Source organism: Geotrypetes seraphini, chromosome 1 (genome assembly GCF_902459505.1).
Source record: "Geotrypetes seraphini chromosome 1, aGeoSer1.1, whole genome shotgun sequence".
Classification (NCBI taxonomy): Eukaryota; Metazoa; Chordata; class Amphibia; order Gymnophiona; family Dermophiidae; genus Geotrypetes; species Geotrypetes seraphini.
The window spans coordinates 197,459,420-197,478,642 of NC_047084.1; the positions used below are offsets into that span (position 1 = coordinate 197,459,420).

The following is a 19,223-nucleotide window of genomic DNA, read 5'->3' on the forward strand; positions in this document are numbered from 1 at the left end:
CGCCTTCAATTCCCCAGCACCGTACCTCTAGCTCAGCGGTCTCAAACACGTGGCCCACAGGCCACATGCAGCTCTCCAGGTCTATTTTGTGGCCCGCGGTCTGGACGCTATCAAGACAGCATTTCTCTTCCCCCTTCCCTTCCTTTTGGAGCAGCAGCGTGTCTGTCTGGCTCAGTTGATCGTTCCGTTCAAAGCCGCGGGTTGGCGGCTCCTCACGCTATCCACTCCTGCATCGGAAGCCTCTCTGATGTCACAACATCAGAGAGGCTTCAGACGCAGGCACGGATCTCGTGAGGAGCCGCCACCCGCGGCTTTGAACGGAAAGATCAACTGAGCCGGCCAGACACGCTGCTGCTCCCTAAGGAAGGGAACGGAAGGGGAGGGGAAAGAGAAATGCTTCTGCTGCAAAGGAAAGGGGGACCTTAGGGAAATGCTGCTGTTGCTGCTGTACAGGGAGGGAAAAGGGAAGAGAAATGCCTCTCCTGCACAGGAAAGGGGAAAAGGAAATGCTGCTGCTGCACAGGGAAAGGGAGGGGGAGGGAAAGGGGAAGAGAAATGCTTCTGCTGCACAGGAAAGGGGGAAGGGAAATGCTGCTGCTGCACAGGGAAAGGGAGGGGGAGGAAAAGGGGAAGAGAAATGCTTCTGCTGCACAGGAAAGGGGGAAGGGAAATGCTGCTTTTATTGCTGCTGCACCCAATTGGGGAAAGAGAGGGAAGGAAGGAGAAGAGTGAGGAGAGGAACAAGAGAAGCCAAGTTCATGGGAGGGAAGGAAAGGAGATGTCAGACCATGGAGGGGGAGGGAGAGATGCCAGGGCATGAGGGAAGGGAAGGAGACAGATGCCAGACCAGGGGAAAGGAAGGAAGGAGGGAAGGAGAGAAAGGAAGGAAAGAGATGCCAGACCATGGAAATAGGACGGAAGAAGAGAGAGAGAGAAATAGGAAGGGAAGGGAAGACATGGAAACGTAGATTTTGAAAAGAAAGCAGAAAAATTGAACATTAAGTTAATGTCAAAGATGGATGCAAGGCAGAACGTGAAGACGGAGAAAAAAACAGTCAAAGGACAAGAAGGCCCTGGAAACATAGTTGAAAGTACAGAAAAATAAAATCACCAGACAACAAAGGTAGGGAAAATTATTTTATTTTCAATATAGTGATTGAAATGTGTCAGTTTTGAGAAAGAAAAGATATTAAACTTTAAATTTTGCATAAGGTAAAACTTTATAGTTTATATATCTTTCCTTTTAACTGTTAAAGGAAAGTTTTATAAACTATAAAGAGTTTTACCTCATGCAAAATTGTCATTTCTTTAATAAGACATTAACTATTTTTTCTGCGGTCCTCCAAGTACCTACAAATCCAAAATGTGGCCCCACAAAGGGTTTGAGTTTGAGACCACTGCTCTAGCTCATCGCTGGCGTGAGCAGCAGCTCCAACCTGCTGTTCAAGCTGGCCTCAGTGATCCCCTCTGATTTTACTTCTGGGTCCTGCAACTAGGAAGTGATGTCAGAGGAAGAGCAGATTACGGTGCAGGCAGCAAGTTAGAGATACTACTCACACGGGGGAAGCTAAACAGGTACAGGGGAAGGGAAAGGGAGTGAACGTGGTGAGGGGTAGGGAACGGAGAAGAGGGTGGGGGTGCCTCTCACCCTCGCTACGCCACTGGCAGTGCCGCCAAATGAATATCAGCCTGGAGGAGTTTTAACAGTAATCACCTTGCACTTTTATTTGGTGCAGTTTCAAGTTGTGTGCCTGGAGGTAAATAACATGGAACTGGTTTGAGTACCTGATTTGTAACTTGCGGATATCCAAGCACAACCTAAAATGACAATGTAAAAAATTGCTTTTAACGGGTTTTTAATGGTGTGATCAATTACCTTGCTATTTAACCCATTAAAAATGCAAATTTTCATTAGGCATCCGTGATTAGGGCACCTAGTGGCGCCTAATCTAGACATCATTTATAGAATCAGGAATTTACTTCCTTGTCTTATGGTGTTCTTTACTTAGGGGACACAAATTAGAAAATGCGGTACCCTATTGGGTACCGCATAAAATTTGCAGCTACTGCACAAACTATTCTTGCATTAAGCTGTGGTAACTATAAATTTTACCACAGTTTAGTAAAAGTGTCACCTAAATGTTAAGAACAGGCTGAAAGTGTAGCTTGCATGTCCAGAAGCATACCTGACATGCTGGCTACTCAGGGTGGAGCACCCCCTTCCCTGGGTGGAGCACCCCCCTTCCTCCAGGCAGTAGGGGGTGTGTGCAGCAGTCTCAGGACTGTGATCCACATACACATGGCCTCTGGCTCTGCTGGTTCTCTGCCTTGGAATAGGAGATTGACATTAGAGGGGGCAGAGGCAAGCTGAGTCAAGGCTGGCTCATTCCACCAATACCTAAGAGTCAACCTCATCAGTGATGTCACAATGGCTTGATTGCCCTTTACTTAGCTCACTTTTACTACATTTTGATTTCTAAAGTGGTGCAGTGGTTAAAGCTACAGTCTCAAAACCCTAAGGTTGTGGGTTCAAACCCATGCTGCTCCTTGTGACCCTGGGCAAGTCACTTAATCCCTCCCATTGCTCCAGGTATATAGGATAGATTGTGAGCCCACTGGGTCAGACAGGGAAAAATGCTTTAGTACCTGACTAAATTCATGTAAACTGTTCTGAGCTCTTTTGGGAGAATGGTATAGAAAATTGAATAAATAAATAATTGTAGAATTGTGGAATGGGCAGCCAAGGCTGAGATGGACTGAACCTGTGACCGCTCAATGCATCCTTAACTTTTGCACCCAGAGTGGACCACCCCACCGCCCTGCCTTGGCACGCCACTGTGCATGTCCCTGCTACTGTAATTCAGGATTTGACTCTGAACTTTGGAGCCATTAAAAAATGAAATATTGCTTTTTAAATAATTTCTGGCTTCTATGAAGTGCTGGCCGGTTTGGTGTGTGTTTGTTTTTAATTTACTTTTTCTTTCTTTTTACTTTAAAACAAGACTTACCTTCTCAGCCTCCAATACTTAAAAGTGTTTTGTGACTCATTGGGGTGGTCAAACCCACTGTTAGTTGTAGAACCCTTGCTCTCTAAAAGATTGTAGTTTGTCTACAGTTGCAGCAGAGGGCAGCAAGCTGCTAAGACTGATGTCCATCATCCACTGGCTATAACCCACCACAGTTAAGTTTATACTGTAGCGTTTGAGCAAGCAATGAATGAATTTACGAAGAATCAAGTAATGACATTTAACAGATGATTTTAAGGGCTCCTTTTACTAAGCTGTGATAGTGTTTTTAGCGTGCGCTAAACCCATGCTAGAACTAACACTAGCTTAATGTTGGCGTTAGCGTCTAGATAACGGGGCAATTTAGTGCGTGCTAAAACCGCTATCACAGCTTAGTAAAAGGAGCCCTAAATGTTATGCAAAGAGTAATTTTGTGATCCACCCTTGGGTGGGGGGTAGGAATCTTGGAGGGGGTGGCCGTGGATAATTGAATGCCCCCAGGGTTATAAGAGTCCAGCTTCTGGGGTTTGTCATTTTTTTTCTCCTCCTATTTTTTTTTTTTTTTGGGGGGGGGGAATCTTTTAGGTCTCTGAATTTTCTAGACTATCCATATAGGATATGGTAGATCCTGATGGGGGGAGAGGTACATGAAAGGATGGGAGGTTGGGGTAGGGGGGGCGGGGGAGATTGGGTGGAGGGAGGTGGGATAAGGGGGATGTTCAGATACTTGTCTAATTTTGGTTTTCTTTAGCAGCGAAGTTCCATTTCGTAGTTTGTATTCTGTTCAGGGGTTGTTGTTTTTATCTTGTGACTTTGTTATGTGCAAAACTTTAATAAAAATAGTTTGAACATAAAAGGGAAAAAGTGGTTATTTTCTGCCTATTTTATGAAGACAAATAGGTGTCTACATGTCTATAAAATATTAGCACAAATCTCACACAGAGTAGGTGTAAATATATGCACATAAAATATGAATAATGCTCATGTTTTTTAAATAAAGTACATGCATAAATTGTCTCCATCCATGCTTTGTCCAAACTCTACCCAAGAACACACCTCCACCGAACTCACACACTTTTATGCATGGAATAATTTTATAAGACAAAACCAAATAGGGGAGTAGCAGACTTATCCCCCCTTTGCAAAAGCGCAGAAGAGGTTTTTAGCGCCAGCCGGTACACTGAATGCTCTGCGCTGCTCCGACTGTCATAGGAGCTCTATGACTGTTGGAGCAGTGCAGAGCATTCAGCACACCGGTCGATGAGTTATTTATTTAAAGTTCTTTAAGCTATGTGTGGGTAATTGTACAATGGTGAAACTAAAGTAGAACCTAAGAACATAAGAATATAAGAATTGCCACTGCTGAGTCAGACCAGTGGTCCATCATGCTCAGCAGTCCGCTCATGTGGCGACCCTCTGGTCTAAGACCAGCACCCTAACTGAGACTAGCCCTACCAGCGCACGTTCTTGTTCAGCAGAAACTTGTCTAACTTTGTCTTGAATCCTTGGAGGGTGTTTTTCCTTATAACAACCTCTGGAAGAGCGTTCCAGCTTTCTACCACTCTCTGGGTGAAGAAGAACTTCCTTACATTTGTACGGAATCTATCCCCTTTCAACTTTAGAGAGTGCCCTCTTGTTCTCCCTACCTTGGAGAGGATGAACAACCTGTCCTTATCTACTAAGTCTATCCCCTTCAGTACCTTGAATGTTTCGATCATGTCCCTTCTCAATCTCCTCTATTCGAGGGAGAAGAGGCCCAGTTTCTCTAATCTTTCGCTGTGCAGCAGCTCCTCCAGCCCCTTAACCATCTTAGTCGCTCTTCTCTGGACCCTTTCGAGTAGTACCGTGTTCTTCTTCATGTACGGCGACCAGTAGATAGAATAGAATTGATAATCAATGTGATGGATGTGCTCGTTTGAGTGCAAATTACAAGAAACAATGTGCTGAGGCTATAACAATCCTTGCAGGCTGCCATCGGCCTCTGCAACAAGTTCCCTCTGCCACGGTCCTGCCCCTCCTCTGACGTCAGGGGCAGGATCGCGGCAGAGGGAACGTGCTGCAGAGGACGACAGCAGCCTGCAAGGATCGCTACAGCACCGGCAATCCTCTCTGCAGGCAGCGGTAATTATCTGAAGGTAAGAGCAGGAAGCCGGAGGAAGCTGCAAAGAGCGAGTAGCTCTAGTACAGACAACACTAGTACAGACCGCGAGCTGCAAAATAGTACCTGGTGGGCCGTGAGTTTCAGACCGCTGGTCTAGATTGTAAGCTCTTTTGAACAAGAACTGTCTCTTCTATGTTTTGATGTACAGTGCTGCGTATGTGTAGTAGCACTTTAGAAATGACTAGTAGTAATAGTATATGATTTCTATTATTTTCTTGTGTTAAGACTTTTTTGTTGATTGTATATTTTCTTTAATTTTCATTTAAATTATGTACAATTAATGAAAAAAAAAAAAGTAAATAAATAACAAAAATATACAAATCCTCCTTCCCCCATACCCCTCAATTCATCCTACTTAAAATGATTATATTTCCACTATGGCCTGACATTGAAATAAGCTTAACACTCCTGCTGTAAAAGAAAAGGATAGCTGATGCTTTGGCCTATATGTTACTTGGTCCATGAAGACACAAGGGACAACAATGGAAGGTAATGGCCAGTGTGGGAGTGCAGAATTGTTTTCTTTACAGCTTACCCTTAAAAACAAGAACAGCCTCCACATCATGTTTTCACTATATTAGCATAACATACTAATACCTTCACTTTATTTCTTTTATTCTTGGGTCTCATTCCTAAATATCATTTGTATATTTTTTAAGTATTTTTGCATATATTCCTAGAATAGAAGGTAGATCCACTTTTTGTTATGATTACAGCTCACTAGAGCATAAGAATATAAACATTGCCATACTGTGACAAACTGAAGGTCCACCAAAACCCAATATCCTGTTTCCAACAGCGGTCAACTCAGGTCACAAGTACCTGGCATGATCCCAAAAAGTAAATCAGATTTTATGCTACTTATCCTAGAAATAAGTAGTGGATTTTCCTAAGTCCGTCTTAATAATGGCTTAGAGACTTTTCTTCTAGGAACTTGTCCAAACCTTTTTCAAACCCTGCTAAGCTAACTGTTTTAACCATATTTTCTGGCAATTAATTCTAGAGTTTAATTATATGTGGACCCCCCAAATTCTGTATATGGTAGGGTTAACAGACATCCAGGAAAACCTGGACATGTTCTATTTTTAGAGGACTGTCTGGGTGCCCGGTGGACTGTCCAAAACCTGGTAGTTTGTCCAGGTTTTGGAAAGCTCTGACCTCTGGCTGCGTCTGGAGGGCCCCTGAGCATGTGCAGATGATGTTGCATGTTTGGAGGCCCTCCAGATGTGGCCTGGAGGTCGGAGAAGAAAGATGAGGCTTTGTGGGGGCTGGGCTAGGGGTATAATGGGGTGGGGCTGGGGGAGGAACAAGGTAGGGCTGGGAGTGGAACAGGGAGGGGCCATGTGTCTAGGTTTCCACAGCAGAAAACCCTAGTACATGACACTCTTTATGTTATGTGTGCAAAATGCTGCACACAGCTGATTTGCACATTTTATTGTTTAACAAGCCTAATTAGCATCAATAATTGGTAATTAACATCTCATAACTGACACTAATTGACATTAATTAGAAGTTACACACACAGCCTGGTAGTTGCATTGTATAAAGTGTTGTGTCTTTTCCAGTGTGTGGATCTGAAAAGGGGACGTGGGCCGATCTGAGAAGAGGAACCTGGGCAGATTGTGAGCATTTCTAAAATGCTTGTGCACTGTTATAGAATAAGCCCGATCCATGCACAACTTAGGTGTAGACATTTAGGCCTGGTTTTCCTTGACTGAAATGTGTGCGCGCTCCTAAAAATTATGACACCCATTGCTGCTAAGCATGATTCTATAAGGTGTGCATAATTTTTACAGCATTGCACTAAGCACCATCCTGATCAGCGCTGATTTTTTTAGGCATCATATATGAAATCAGGCTTTGGGTAAAGAACATTTTCTCTGATTTGTTCTAAATTTACTACTTAGTACAGGGGTAGGGAAATCCGGTCCTCGAGAGCCGTATTCCAGTCAGATTTTCAGGATTTCCCCAATGAATATGCATTGAAAGCAGTGCATAATCATTGGGGAAATCCTGAAAATCCGACTGGAATACGGCTCTTGAGGACCGGAGTTCCCTACCCCTGACTTAGTAGCTTCATTGTGTGTCACAGTCCTTGTATTTCTGGAAAGAGTAAAAGAGCGATTCACGCCTATCCATTCCACGCCATTAAAAATTTTATAGACTTCTAACATATCTTCCTTCAGCTACTTCTTTTCCAGGCCGAAGATCCCTAGCCATTTTAGGCTTTTCTCATAGGGAAGTCATTCTACCCCCTTTATCTTTATCGTTGCCCTTCTCTGTACCTTTTCTAATTCCGCTATTATCTTTTTTGGGATACGATGACCAAAACTGCACACCATATTTGAGGTGCAGTCGAACCATGGAACAATACAAAGGCATTATAGTATTCTCAGTTTTGTTCTCCATTGCTTTGTTAATAATTCCTAACATTTGCTTTCTTAGCTGCTGCTGTACACTGAGCAAGGGGTTTCAACATATTATCAATGATGACTCCCTGGGCGGTGACTTCCAGTGTGGAACATTGCATCGTGTAGTTATAGTTTGGATCCCTCTTCCCTCTATGCATCACTTTGCACTTACATTAAATGCCATCTGCCATTTGGATGCTCGGTCTCCCAGTCTCGCAAGGTTCTCTTTCAATTTACACAATCCTCTGTGATCAGTGGCGTAGAAAAGGGGAGGGTGAGGAGGGCGGTCTGCCCCGGGCCCGGTCTTCCTTGGAGTGCTAGCACCCCTGCTCTTCTCCTCTCCCCCTTCCCACTCCTCCCCCTGCCACACATGCACAACCACGCCCCTTCCCCATACCTTTTTAACTTCGGCACGAGCAGCAACAAACTTGCTGCCCGCATTGGCTTCGGTGCTTTTCTGATATCACTTCCAGGACGACCATTTGACGGTATGTAGTAGGAAAGAATGTTATATTTGAAGGGCATGCTATAGGAAATGGGTAAAATATGCTCACCTTTTAAAAGAGGTGTTACAAGATCGAATTTATAACGATGACAGAGTAGTCATACTGCAGTGTTCTTAACCAATTGTAGCCGGTGTAATTGATACTTGGGAAGTCCAATTAGAATAGACAATATTAAGGAGTATATTAGAATACGCAAAGAACCCAATTGAAGAAATGAATGGATAGCCCAGATTTGGCGAAGAGCGAAAAAAAGAAGAAGAAACCACCTTCAAGATATGAGAATGAAAAACTAGAGAATTGTCAATCACAATTCTTAAAATCTTAGTTGTTGTTGAGAATTGTAAAGGGACACTCTTCATGCTAAAGGTCAGGGACATTGCTGGTGGGGTCTTTGAAGAAAAAAAAAACATTACTGTGGATTTTTGAGAGTTTACTTTTAACTTATTGATTGTAAGCCAATCAAACATTTCCCAAGCTATCCAGGATGCCATACGGGGGTAGACCTGCTTTAAAAGCATCTAAGGACATACAAGGTACCCAAACTGAGCAGATGACCACTGGAGAGATGAAAGCATGGCTCCCCCACATTCCCCCAAAGGTCACTGACCACCTCCCCCCCCCAAAGAGCTGAGATAAACAGTACATACCAGCTTCTATGACAGCTCTGGATATTATGGAACATCCTAATAGATAACAGGTGTCTGGCGTAGCTTGGTGGGCAGTGTAGTGAACCATAGAGAGGGGGATCCTAGCCCATATCCCATGCTACCACTATATTTATGGTGGAAAGTGTGAGCCCACCAAAACCCACCCAAACCCTACTGTACTGCTATATAAATGACACCTGCAGCTATAAGGGTTATTGGGGTGGTAGACAGGTGGGTATAGTAGGAATTGGGGAAAGTTTTGGAGGGCTCACCATACATTATAAGGGGGATATGTAACATGTGTACCTGGTACCCTTTACATGAAGTTGACAGCACTGCCCCTTAAGGTGCCCCACTGTTCTGTTGCATATCTGTGTGGCTAGTTGTTTAAATTGCTGGATCCTTCTACGTCCAAATGAGCTTGTGTTGGATGTTTTTTTTTATGGTCAAAAAAGATAGACATGCTAAGGGCTAGGACATCTAGATGGGTCATTTATTTTTTTAAGTTGGGCATCCTGCAGTTTCAAAAAAGGTCATATTGCTGCCTCAATTTTTGGATGTCTTGCAAGAGATGTCTAAAATCAGACTTAGACATCCTATTGAAAATGGCTCTCGGTAATGGAAACTCCTCCCAAGATGAAATGCTCTGCAACATCTTGAGGAACAAGAGAGGTGCCTGGAGAAGACAGTCCAGATAGAGAGGCTGTAATGGCAAAACTTGCAGGGTCCTGTGACTGAGAGGCACCTCTCCAGGCAGGAGGAAGACCCAGCAGTGGATAGGCAATGGAACAGTGACCTCTCCAAGTGAGAGGGAGGTCTAACAACAGTGGGACCAGACAGCAGATTAGCAGAGATAGGCCTGGCACTAAAAATATTCTCAGGACCTTCAGCAGACACCAGACCCAGTTGTATTATGGATCAGACTTGTGGTATAGTGTGGAAGGAGACTAGAGAGGACAAGCAGTAATGGAACATAGGGGTGTGTTATCTTTTTGATAATATTGTGTTGTGGCAAAAAACCAAATAGTAGTAGCATTCCATATTACTGATCCAGGACAAGCAGTGGCTTCCCCCATGTCTGTCTCAACAGCAGACTATGAACTTTTCCTATAGGAACATGTCCAAACCTTTTTTAAAACCAGCTACATTAACCGCTCGTACCATTTCCTCTGGCAATGTGTTCAAGAGCTTAACTATTCTCCGAATGAAAAAATATTTCTTCCTATTGATTTAAAAAATATTACTCATGTATTGTAACACCATTACTGAAGCTCATGCAAACCACTAAGAATTGACTCCCCAGTCATTAGTAGAAGTAAAGAAGCTTCTAATAATCAATAAACGCACTATGTTATAAGTATTCATTCTACTTTTTGACATAAAAACAATTGCTCTGTAGATCTATATGCTGACTCTCACAGCTACAAGACTGAAAAATATTAATCTACTGCTATTTAGTGACAATTTCATTTGATGCTTTGTGGGTTTTCTTTATATCCCAGCATTTTTGCATTTATTTATACCACAGCTACTAACAGTTTTTACAAAAATCATATGCAGAGAGAAATTAATCTGGAAGCATATGTGGTGCTGCACAAAAGATTCTTAGCTTTAAGGGTTGGATTTGCGTACTACATCAGAGATGGGAAGATTAGATGGATCTTGCAATCCTTATTTGTCTTTGCATTCTACAATTCTTACTGAAAGGCTTGGTAGTTTCAGAAGCAAGCCTAGATGCTGCTGAAATTGAACTTCTATAATTACAAACAGATAAGAAACATGTCCCAAGGCAATCAGGAGGAGCTGTCTTTCTCCAGAGATGTTTACAACTCCTGAGTTGCTCTGGTATGTTAATGGCTTGGCATGGAATTAATTAATTCAGAAACTATTCAAAATGTACCCAGGCAAGGTCATCAAACGTCTGTTACAATTCTGCTCTGAGTCCCATCCCCTCCCGCCTTCCCCCTACTTGGAATCCTTTTGAACAGCAGAGTTGTATTATGCTTGTGGAGCTGCATTATGTGACTGAAAGCAAATGGCCTTCCATAGGCTACCTGGCATTGTGAACACCATCACCACACATTTTAAAAGCTTAAGATCTGCCTCTCTCCTGATCACAGGGCAACTGTTTGCATCTAATACACAGCATCTCCAAGGCCTCCATATTCAGAACACTGATAAGAAAAGTCTAACTACAAACCTCAAAACTAGGAACTTGAAAAATTAAATGAATACAAAAACAACTCCAAAATGACTTGGAAAAGTCTAAGCCTTGATTTATAAATAAGATATTCTTAGATGTATATGTTACTACTAATTTATTTATTCAAAAAATTTCTAACCCGCTTAAACCTAAGTGGTTTACAAACATACAAACAAGTAAAGCACAGTTCCAATATACTCATAAAAATATCATAACCCATTCAATTACAAGCCTCCATGTACAGAGTTGTTTTCAATATCTTCTTAAATGTCTGAATTTCAGAAAGTAATCATAATGGTCTTGTCAAATTATTCCATAATGATACCCCTACTATTGAAATTACAGATGCTCTTATATTTTCATAATGCACATGTAAAAACTCATCAGTTGATAATCGCATCATTCTCTCTGACCTTAACAATCTAAGAGGCTGATAAAGGGCCTCTTTTATCAAACTGCGCTAAGCAGTTTGTAGCGTGGTGAGCCACGCTGAATGGCTCGTGTTGCTCCCGACGCTCATAGAGTTCCTATGAGCGTTGGGAGCAGCGCGGGACATTCAGCGCGGCTCTCTGCGCTAAAAACTACTAGCGCAGTTTGATAGAAGAGGCCCAAACTGTCATCACTTGTGTCAAATACCAAGGAATCTTGTAATAGATCACTTTAAAAATCAACACAAGGATTTTAAAAACAATGGGAAATTTGCCAGGCAATCAATGAAGTTTTTTCAACCGTGGTGTAACATGTTCAAATTTATTTCCACCATATATCAGACGTGCAGAAGCACTTTGAATCACCTACAAAGCTTTACATCGTGAGGACGCTCTTCCCAAAATAAAGCTCATCACATTAATCCAACCTTTGAATAATTATTGTCTGTACCGTGGATATGGACTTAACAACTTTTTTGGAGAGCTCGCTCAAGGTTGTAACAGAAAGGAGTTACCTTAGCTTTGGAAAGTGATAGGGAATATATACTATGATTGTATTTCCGGCATTTAAATGATCAGTTTTTAAGTTCTAAAATTCGTATATTTCCAGATATGTCTCAAAAATCCCAGAGGCGGAGAAAGGAATTCTTGGCATTGAAGCCAAGAATCCTGACCTTGGGAGGAATATTTTTGTTAAAATTTCAAGTAAAATGTTTTGTTACCTATCAAACTAAGAATTTTCTCCTTTTTGCACCCAAACAGCTGGTAGAATTTATTGAATCTAAGGAAAGAGGAGTATCTGTAACAAATGATGTGTAACTTGCCTTACCGGTTTTAGGTAATGAAGAGTAATACCACTGCCTTATATTGTAAGCTAATTTCATTAAGGGTTAATTACCTGTTGATTTTCTTTAATATTGTGGACTAAATAACTAAATAGTATTGTTTCCTTATTATGATTTTTTGTCACCTCAGTAACAACCATACAAAAATAGACAAATATACCCCCCTTCCTTTTTACTAAACCACAATAGCAGTTTTTAGCACAGGGAGCTGCGCTGAATGCCCAGCACTGCTCTCACTCCCTGCGCTAAAAGGCATTATTGCGGTTTAGTAAAAGGGGGCCATAGTGCAAAATATAGACAGCAGATATAAATTCAGACACATTTTGATCACTAAATATAAAATAAAATAATTTTTCCTATCTTTGTTGTCTGGTGATTTCATGAGTCTCTGGTTGCACTTTCTTCTTCTGATTATGTATCCAATCTTTCTTCCCTTCTTTCAGCTTGTATGCTTCCTCTCCTCCAGATCTCATTCTCTCCCCCAACTTTTTCTTCTTCTCTCCCTGCCTCCCTTTCTTTTTTTCTGTTTCCCTTCTTTCCTTCTGTCTCCCTGCCTGCCCCCTTTCTTTCTTTCTCCCTGCCCTTCCCCCAAGCCGCTGCCGTCATCGGGTAATAGGCCCCAAAGCCACCGCCGCCCCAAGCTCTCCCTGCTTCCCTGAGTTGGGCCGACCAGCTTTCTTCTCCCCGAAGTCAATTCTGCCGTTGGAGAGGAAGTTCCAGCCCAGCCAGGCAGCGATTGGCTGGCCTGAACTTCCTCTCCGACGGCAGAATTGATGTCGGGGAGAGGAAGGCTGATCGGCCTGACGCCCGACGTTACCCGATAGCGCAGGCTGGCGCGCTGAATGCTTTACGCTGTTCCTAATGCACATAAGAACTCTATGAACGTTGGGAGCAGCGCAGAACATTCAGTGTGCCGGCCTATGCTAAAAAATGCTATCACGGTTTTCTATAAAGGGGGGGGGTAAGAGATTCAGTGAAATATACAATTCAATTAGGGGTAACTAACCTTTTAGCATCTGCTAGCGTTAGTTACATTTTCTGATGACGTACTTAGCTTCCTTTGAAAGGAGATTGTATTATAAGTTTACTTTTCAGTTTGCAAATCTAAACTCTTTCATTTTCTGGAAAGGTTGGACATTGTGAACATTGGGATGGTTCATTGCCTACAACAGACTCAAGTTAGTAAGTTACCACCATCCATTTTAGTCCTCTTGTTTTACATGCATGTAAAGAACTTCACAGCTGGCGACACACTGCCATGCACTGAGTAATATTAGTCATACTTCATCTGTCAGGTTTCTGTAGAGCACCAGGAGGTAACATACACACTGTCTACAGTCACACGAAAAGATCTGTTAGATAGTACTCAGGAAGCAGTTACATATTCGTTGGGAGAAGTCAAGGATCATAAAGCATGAAAGCAACTGGCCTCAGCCACACGGCAGACATCTGCATTAAGACACAAGCCTGAAGGCAGAGCATTTCATCTACATTTCATCATTGGTGGGATGTGGCAGAAACTGTCACATCCATGGCTTATATTTTTACAAATAGATTGGATTTTATCTCTGTAGCAGTGAAAATAAAAGATTTGCTTGTCAGAAATCAATTTAATATAACAAGTTCAAAGACAGTAGGTTGAACAGTGTTTCACAAATGTTAAATATTGTGGCCTATGGTTCGCACTGGTAAACAGATTGATCATGTGGAAAACTTTTTTTTTTTTTTTTTTGCATGTTCTAATACCACATAAAAGTTATCTAAATGAGTTGTTTTCTAGGTCTTTTAAAAAGCACACAAGGCCCCGTGGTTATAGCTGAAGTAGGGACTGATGTGGACTTCAAAACTACTTTCCACTAGCATTTTTGGATATTCTTTGTACTGTATAGGTCTAAATAAAAGAAATTACAGTCTGCAAAAAAGAATCAGATTCAGTGTAGCCCCATAAAGAAGCAAAACTTTACACTGTGCCTGATCTTGCTGCTTTTAGAACTTTTACCAATATACAATGCTTTTTAATAGCAGACAAGTAAGACAAAGAACGTATGAGTTGTATCCTAGTTATTTTTTCCGTTCACCTTTTGGAGTTGGGTGGACTAGGCGGGTTTGGGTTTGGGAGGGCAGGTAAAAATGAGCCAGGTATCAAAGGGAAACATGAAACAGCAAAGGCACACTCACTTCTGCCTCTTGCTAGAGGAAAAAAAAATTGTCTTGATAAATTCAACACACATTTCAAATACAGGATCTTAAGAATTCAGGACAAGTTGGAAAAAATGTTAAATGGGTAAATCTATAACTAGGTACCACAATTTAGGCACCTAGGTGCAGCGTTCTGAGCGCTAATTCTTTAATGGCATCTTGGCACCAAGATTCTGTTTTAGAATACTAGCATAAATCAGCATTATGTTGAAACATGTTGGAACTTTTATGTTAAAGGATTGCTAATAACCCATATAATAATAATAATAATAACAGCTTATATACCTCAATACCGTGAAGTTCTATGTGGTTTACAAAGATTAAGCAAAGGTACAAATTGATTGACTTTAAGAGGGGAGGAAGAAAGAGGGTTAATAGGACAGGAAATCCATTTTTGAGGAGAGAGTGATCTTTGAAATATATTTTCTTATTAATATGTTTACAATCCAGCCAGTTTGCACTTCTTTGGGACTCATGTTATTCCTTTGCATTACTGTATAATTATTGTGGCATATCTCCCAATTGTTCTTTGTGGCAAGAAAAAAAGGACATTATAAAAGAAAAGAGCAGCCAATGTCATGCTTGAGCATGATCATTCTTTTTGATCAAATTCTGTTTTACTATTTCATGGGCCAACCACCACTTCCTCAGTTTTCATTGAAATACAATGTTTATTCATTACAGGAATTAGTGTTGCTGCTGCTTGAATTATGAACTACATTTTGCTTTTCCAGTTTTGATCTTTAAGCTACCCAGGAAGGGATCCTTTTTTTAAACAAAAGGGCACAAATTGAACAATACTTGCAGGAATAAGGATGCAATGTACATGCTCCTGAACTCAGTTGAATCTTTCAAAGTCTTTTCTTGTATGAATTGCCAAAATGTATTCTCATAGCAATGACATAATATTTGGAAGCCATACAACCTTCAGCATTCGTCTATCTTACAATATACATAAATATTACTGTGGTACCAGCATAAATTTTTGAATCCCCAGTTTTTTGTATTTTGTATTTTGTTATTTTATTTTATTTTTTGTTTTTATATTTAATATCACTGAAAGTGTTTACATGACTAATATTTTTGCAATAACTTTATTTAAACATATAAGTGAAAAATGCACATAAGCCCTTTTACTTTTTTTTTTTTTTTTAACATTTTTCTGATATTTATCCAGGTTAAATGTTGGAATTCAGGGGAAAAAAGCTTGCAAGGGCATGGGGTGTACATGTATTGAGACTGGAAGTGGAAGGGTCATAATGATCTCTATGCCTACTATTTGGTGGTCTTGGCGTAAGCAAAGTTGAGAACCACTAATTTTGAATATTAAGTGGAACCAAGACTTAGATTTTGGGATGATAGACATAGACAGTATAACTATAAGCAAAAAAAAAAAAAAATGTTTCAAACATAAGCGGTTATTAGTTCAAATATAAGGAACAATTTGGGCTCATTACAACAATACTTATCTCCCTGCATGGATAAATATATATTCTTACCGGTCTTTCATGTTCAAGGATAGATGACTTTCCTGGCTCATATTCAAAAATGCTTCTTGGTTCAGAACGGAATTTGCGTGTGTCTACCTTTCGGTCAGGAGGCTCCCATTCATTTCTAAAATGAGAAATGTAAAGTTCTTTGACTGGACAAATTCCATCATGCATTAACCAAAGGCAAAAGGCAACTGTTGTATAGCTCTTCAGAACTCACTTATTTAATGGAAACCAGAAACATCTTAGTTTACCAACCACAACCAATTAGAATGGTATTCATAGTACAGGTACAGGTATATCAAATCATGGTAAAGTTGTATGAAAAATAAAACCATAATGAAATAATATGGAAAGAAAATAAATTTCTGCTCTAGCTGGAATTGCAAGTTGTGGAAGGAAACACCGTCAAGTGAGGAGCTGAATATATTATTTAAGGATACAGTACAGAAAATTAAAAATAATTTTAGATTGCAGATTGCAGAAGAATATGAAGGATAACAGATCCATCATATGTATATTATATATGAATCTTGAGATAAGAGAGGAATAGTAAGATAGATGTTAATTATATAAAATGGAAAACAGGGAAAGTTTGTCTCCCTGAGATGGATGAATAGCTTATGTGGTAAGCCTGGTTGTTTTTTTAGAATGACAGTTACCTTTGATTGCTGTTCAAATATATGAATACATATTAATGAAATAGAAAAGAAAGAGAGCTTAACAGAACTCAGATATTTGCCTAGTCTGTTTTGAAATATAGTTGTTTGCTATCCAGTTATACATTAACTATTTGTACAAATATTTCACTCTGTAATTTCATTAAATCAATTCCTTATAATAAACTACTTTAATTTTGAGCTGCGCTTCTGTTTTTCTTTACCACCTCTGGGAGAACATAGCTTAAGGAGAGAATTAAATGGATATAGAGATATGAACCCTAACAACAGTATAAAATAATTCCTAATGTTAGTGAAAATAGATTTACTAGAGTTGGAAAAGAGAGGGAGATGAGGTCAGATCTTACTGCAGCCTTTGACCTGGTCCACTATTCCACTCCCTTACATCATTTTGAAGATTTATGTATTTCTGGGTCTGTTTTATCCTAGTTTCACTTGTACTTATAACAAGCTGCAAACTGTGTCAACACACTTCACAAGACCCCCACAGTCACCCACATAGAAAAAACATTCAGAATAAGGGGATCCTTCACATGCTCATCTGCTAATGTGGTATATAGTATATCATTCAATGCAAAAGGTGTAAAGAAAAATGCTACACTGGAGAAACAAGCCAGATGCTAAAGACTAGATCCATCTACACAATGCCGCATAGGATATCACCTCTGTCAGACAACACTTCAAAAAACCAGAACACTGTATCAATGATTTTATGGTGAAAATATTAAAAGGAAATTTTAAGACAATCCAGGAACATAACACTTTTGAAACCAAAATGATACACCATTTTGACACCCACCAGACAAGACTTACAAAGACCTTGGTTTTCTATCGCATTACAAATCATGAATTTATATTGCTTTGTTACCTTCTTATTACCCATCTATATCTCTCTGTCTCTCAACCACCCCAGCCATCTGTTTCTCACCTTGCCCATCCCTCCCTCTTCCTGTCAGAGTGTCTTTGGAATGCTTTTATTTTTCACTTATATATACTGATATTTGTCAATGTTTGCATATTTTTGATCTGAAGAAGAAGGGTTGCCTTTGAAAGCTAATCAAAAATGCATTATGTTAGTCCAATAAAAAAAGTATCTTCTTATTTTCTTTATGTTTTGTTTTATTTATATATTTGCTTCTACTTACAGAATAGATTGTTTTAGGTTCAACAGTCTGAGTCCCTTTCTAAGCAGTATACTTTAACATGTTGCATCCCTTAAAGCTCAGTGTTAAGACCCATTCTCTTCATTCTCTTTCTGGCTTCATTAGCTTTGCTGATTCAAACTCTAGGAATCTCATTCTATATTAACACCGGTGATATCCAACCTCATTTATTCACAATCAGTACAATACGTTATCAATATATATATTATCAATTAAACCTTAGTGCTAGTTGGCTGTCTGTTAATGGCTTAAAATTGAATGCATGTAAGATAATTGCTGTTTTTTTCCCCCCTCTATTTTGTGGTTCCCCAACATTGTCCTGTTTTCCATGTATATATGTTCAAATTTTCTTATGGGGTCTGCTAAGATCTTGGGAGTTACCATACATAACCATCTCACTTCTGCCATCATTTAAAAGTTGTTGTATGTGCTTTGCCAAATCTGCACTGTGGCCCTGAATCTATAAGGTCTGTCTAAAATTAGACGCCAATTTCAGCACTGATTCTATAAAACTTAGGTGCCCATTATAAAATCACGCTCAAAGTCCTAAGATTTAGGCATCCCTAATTTATGCCAGGGCTTTCTATGCCTAAAGTTAGGCACTGGTATCAGAGCCTAATGGCACCTGATTCACAAAGAGGCCCCTAACTCGAAAACATGCCCATGATCTGCCCCTAACCTCGCCTACTTTTAGTGTAGGCGTTTTGGGCTAGGTGCCTACTTTTTATAGAATTGAGTTTATAGAACTGAGTTCAATTAAGACAAATTAAAGCTTATTCTAAGGTGGTGAGTGTCAGTATCAGTATCAATTAAGCCTATTTATCCATTAAATTAAGCAGCCAGTTTGGCAAGATTGACACTCGAGATGGCAATATCCCTAGTGGTTCCAGGGGGAAGGATGTTTCTCTAAATGAGAATATTATATTAGTACCCAATAAACAAGTCACATAACCCATTATAGTATGTATATTTATGCTTCACTTTTCTCCTTACAACGGTAAGGCTGAGAGTTGGTGAACCTAATATAACTAAAACACAACCATTCTACTGGAGCTATTAGTATAAGCCATAGGGACAAAAACTACAGTACAGCTCTAAAAGATCAATTGAATTTTTTTCTTAAAATGGATATGCTTACAAATTTAGTTTGATTTTTTCCAATCTTTGTGGAGAAAAAAAAAAGGGGGGGGGGGGGGAACAGCTAACAACAAACAGAGCTTATTTAATGAAAAATTGAAATAAGTCCAAATCTCATGCCAGCTTTTTTTTAATAGCCAGGCCTTGCATACAGATTTGTAGGGCATCTCTTCTCCCTTGAAAAGAAGAGATTGAGAGGGGACATGATCGAAACATTCAAGATAATGAAGGGAATAGACTTGGTAGATAAAGACAGGTTGTTCACCCTCTCCAAGGTAGGGAGACCGAGAGGGCACTCTCTAAAGTTAAAAGGGGATAGATTCCGTACAAACGTAAGGAAGGTCTTCT

General features: G+C 40.2%; 1 protein-coding gene across 7 annotated transcripts in view; it reads right to left on the reverse strand.

The window, feature by feature from the left end:
• The window catches only part of SORBS2 (sorbin and SH3 domain containing 2), a 515,532-nt gene that overhangs the window by 156,337 nt on the left and 339,972 nt on the right, over window positions 1-19,223 (reverse strand). For all 7 annotated transcript variants that reach the window (XM_033943759.1, XM_033943750.1, XM_033943740.1 and 4 more), the window contains one exon: window positions 15,905-16,019. In XM_033943759.1, the coding sequence (XP_033799650.1) occupies window positions 15,905-16,019 (115 nt within the window). The remainder of the gene's footprint in view (window positions 1-15,904; window positions 16,020-19,223) is intronic.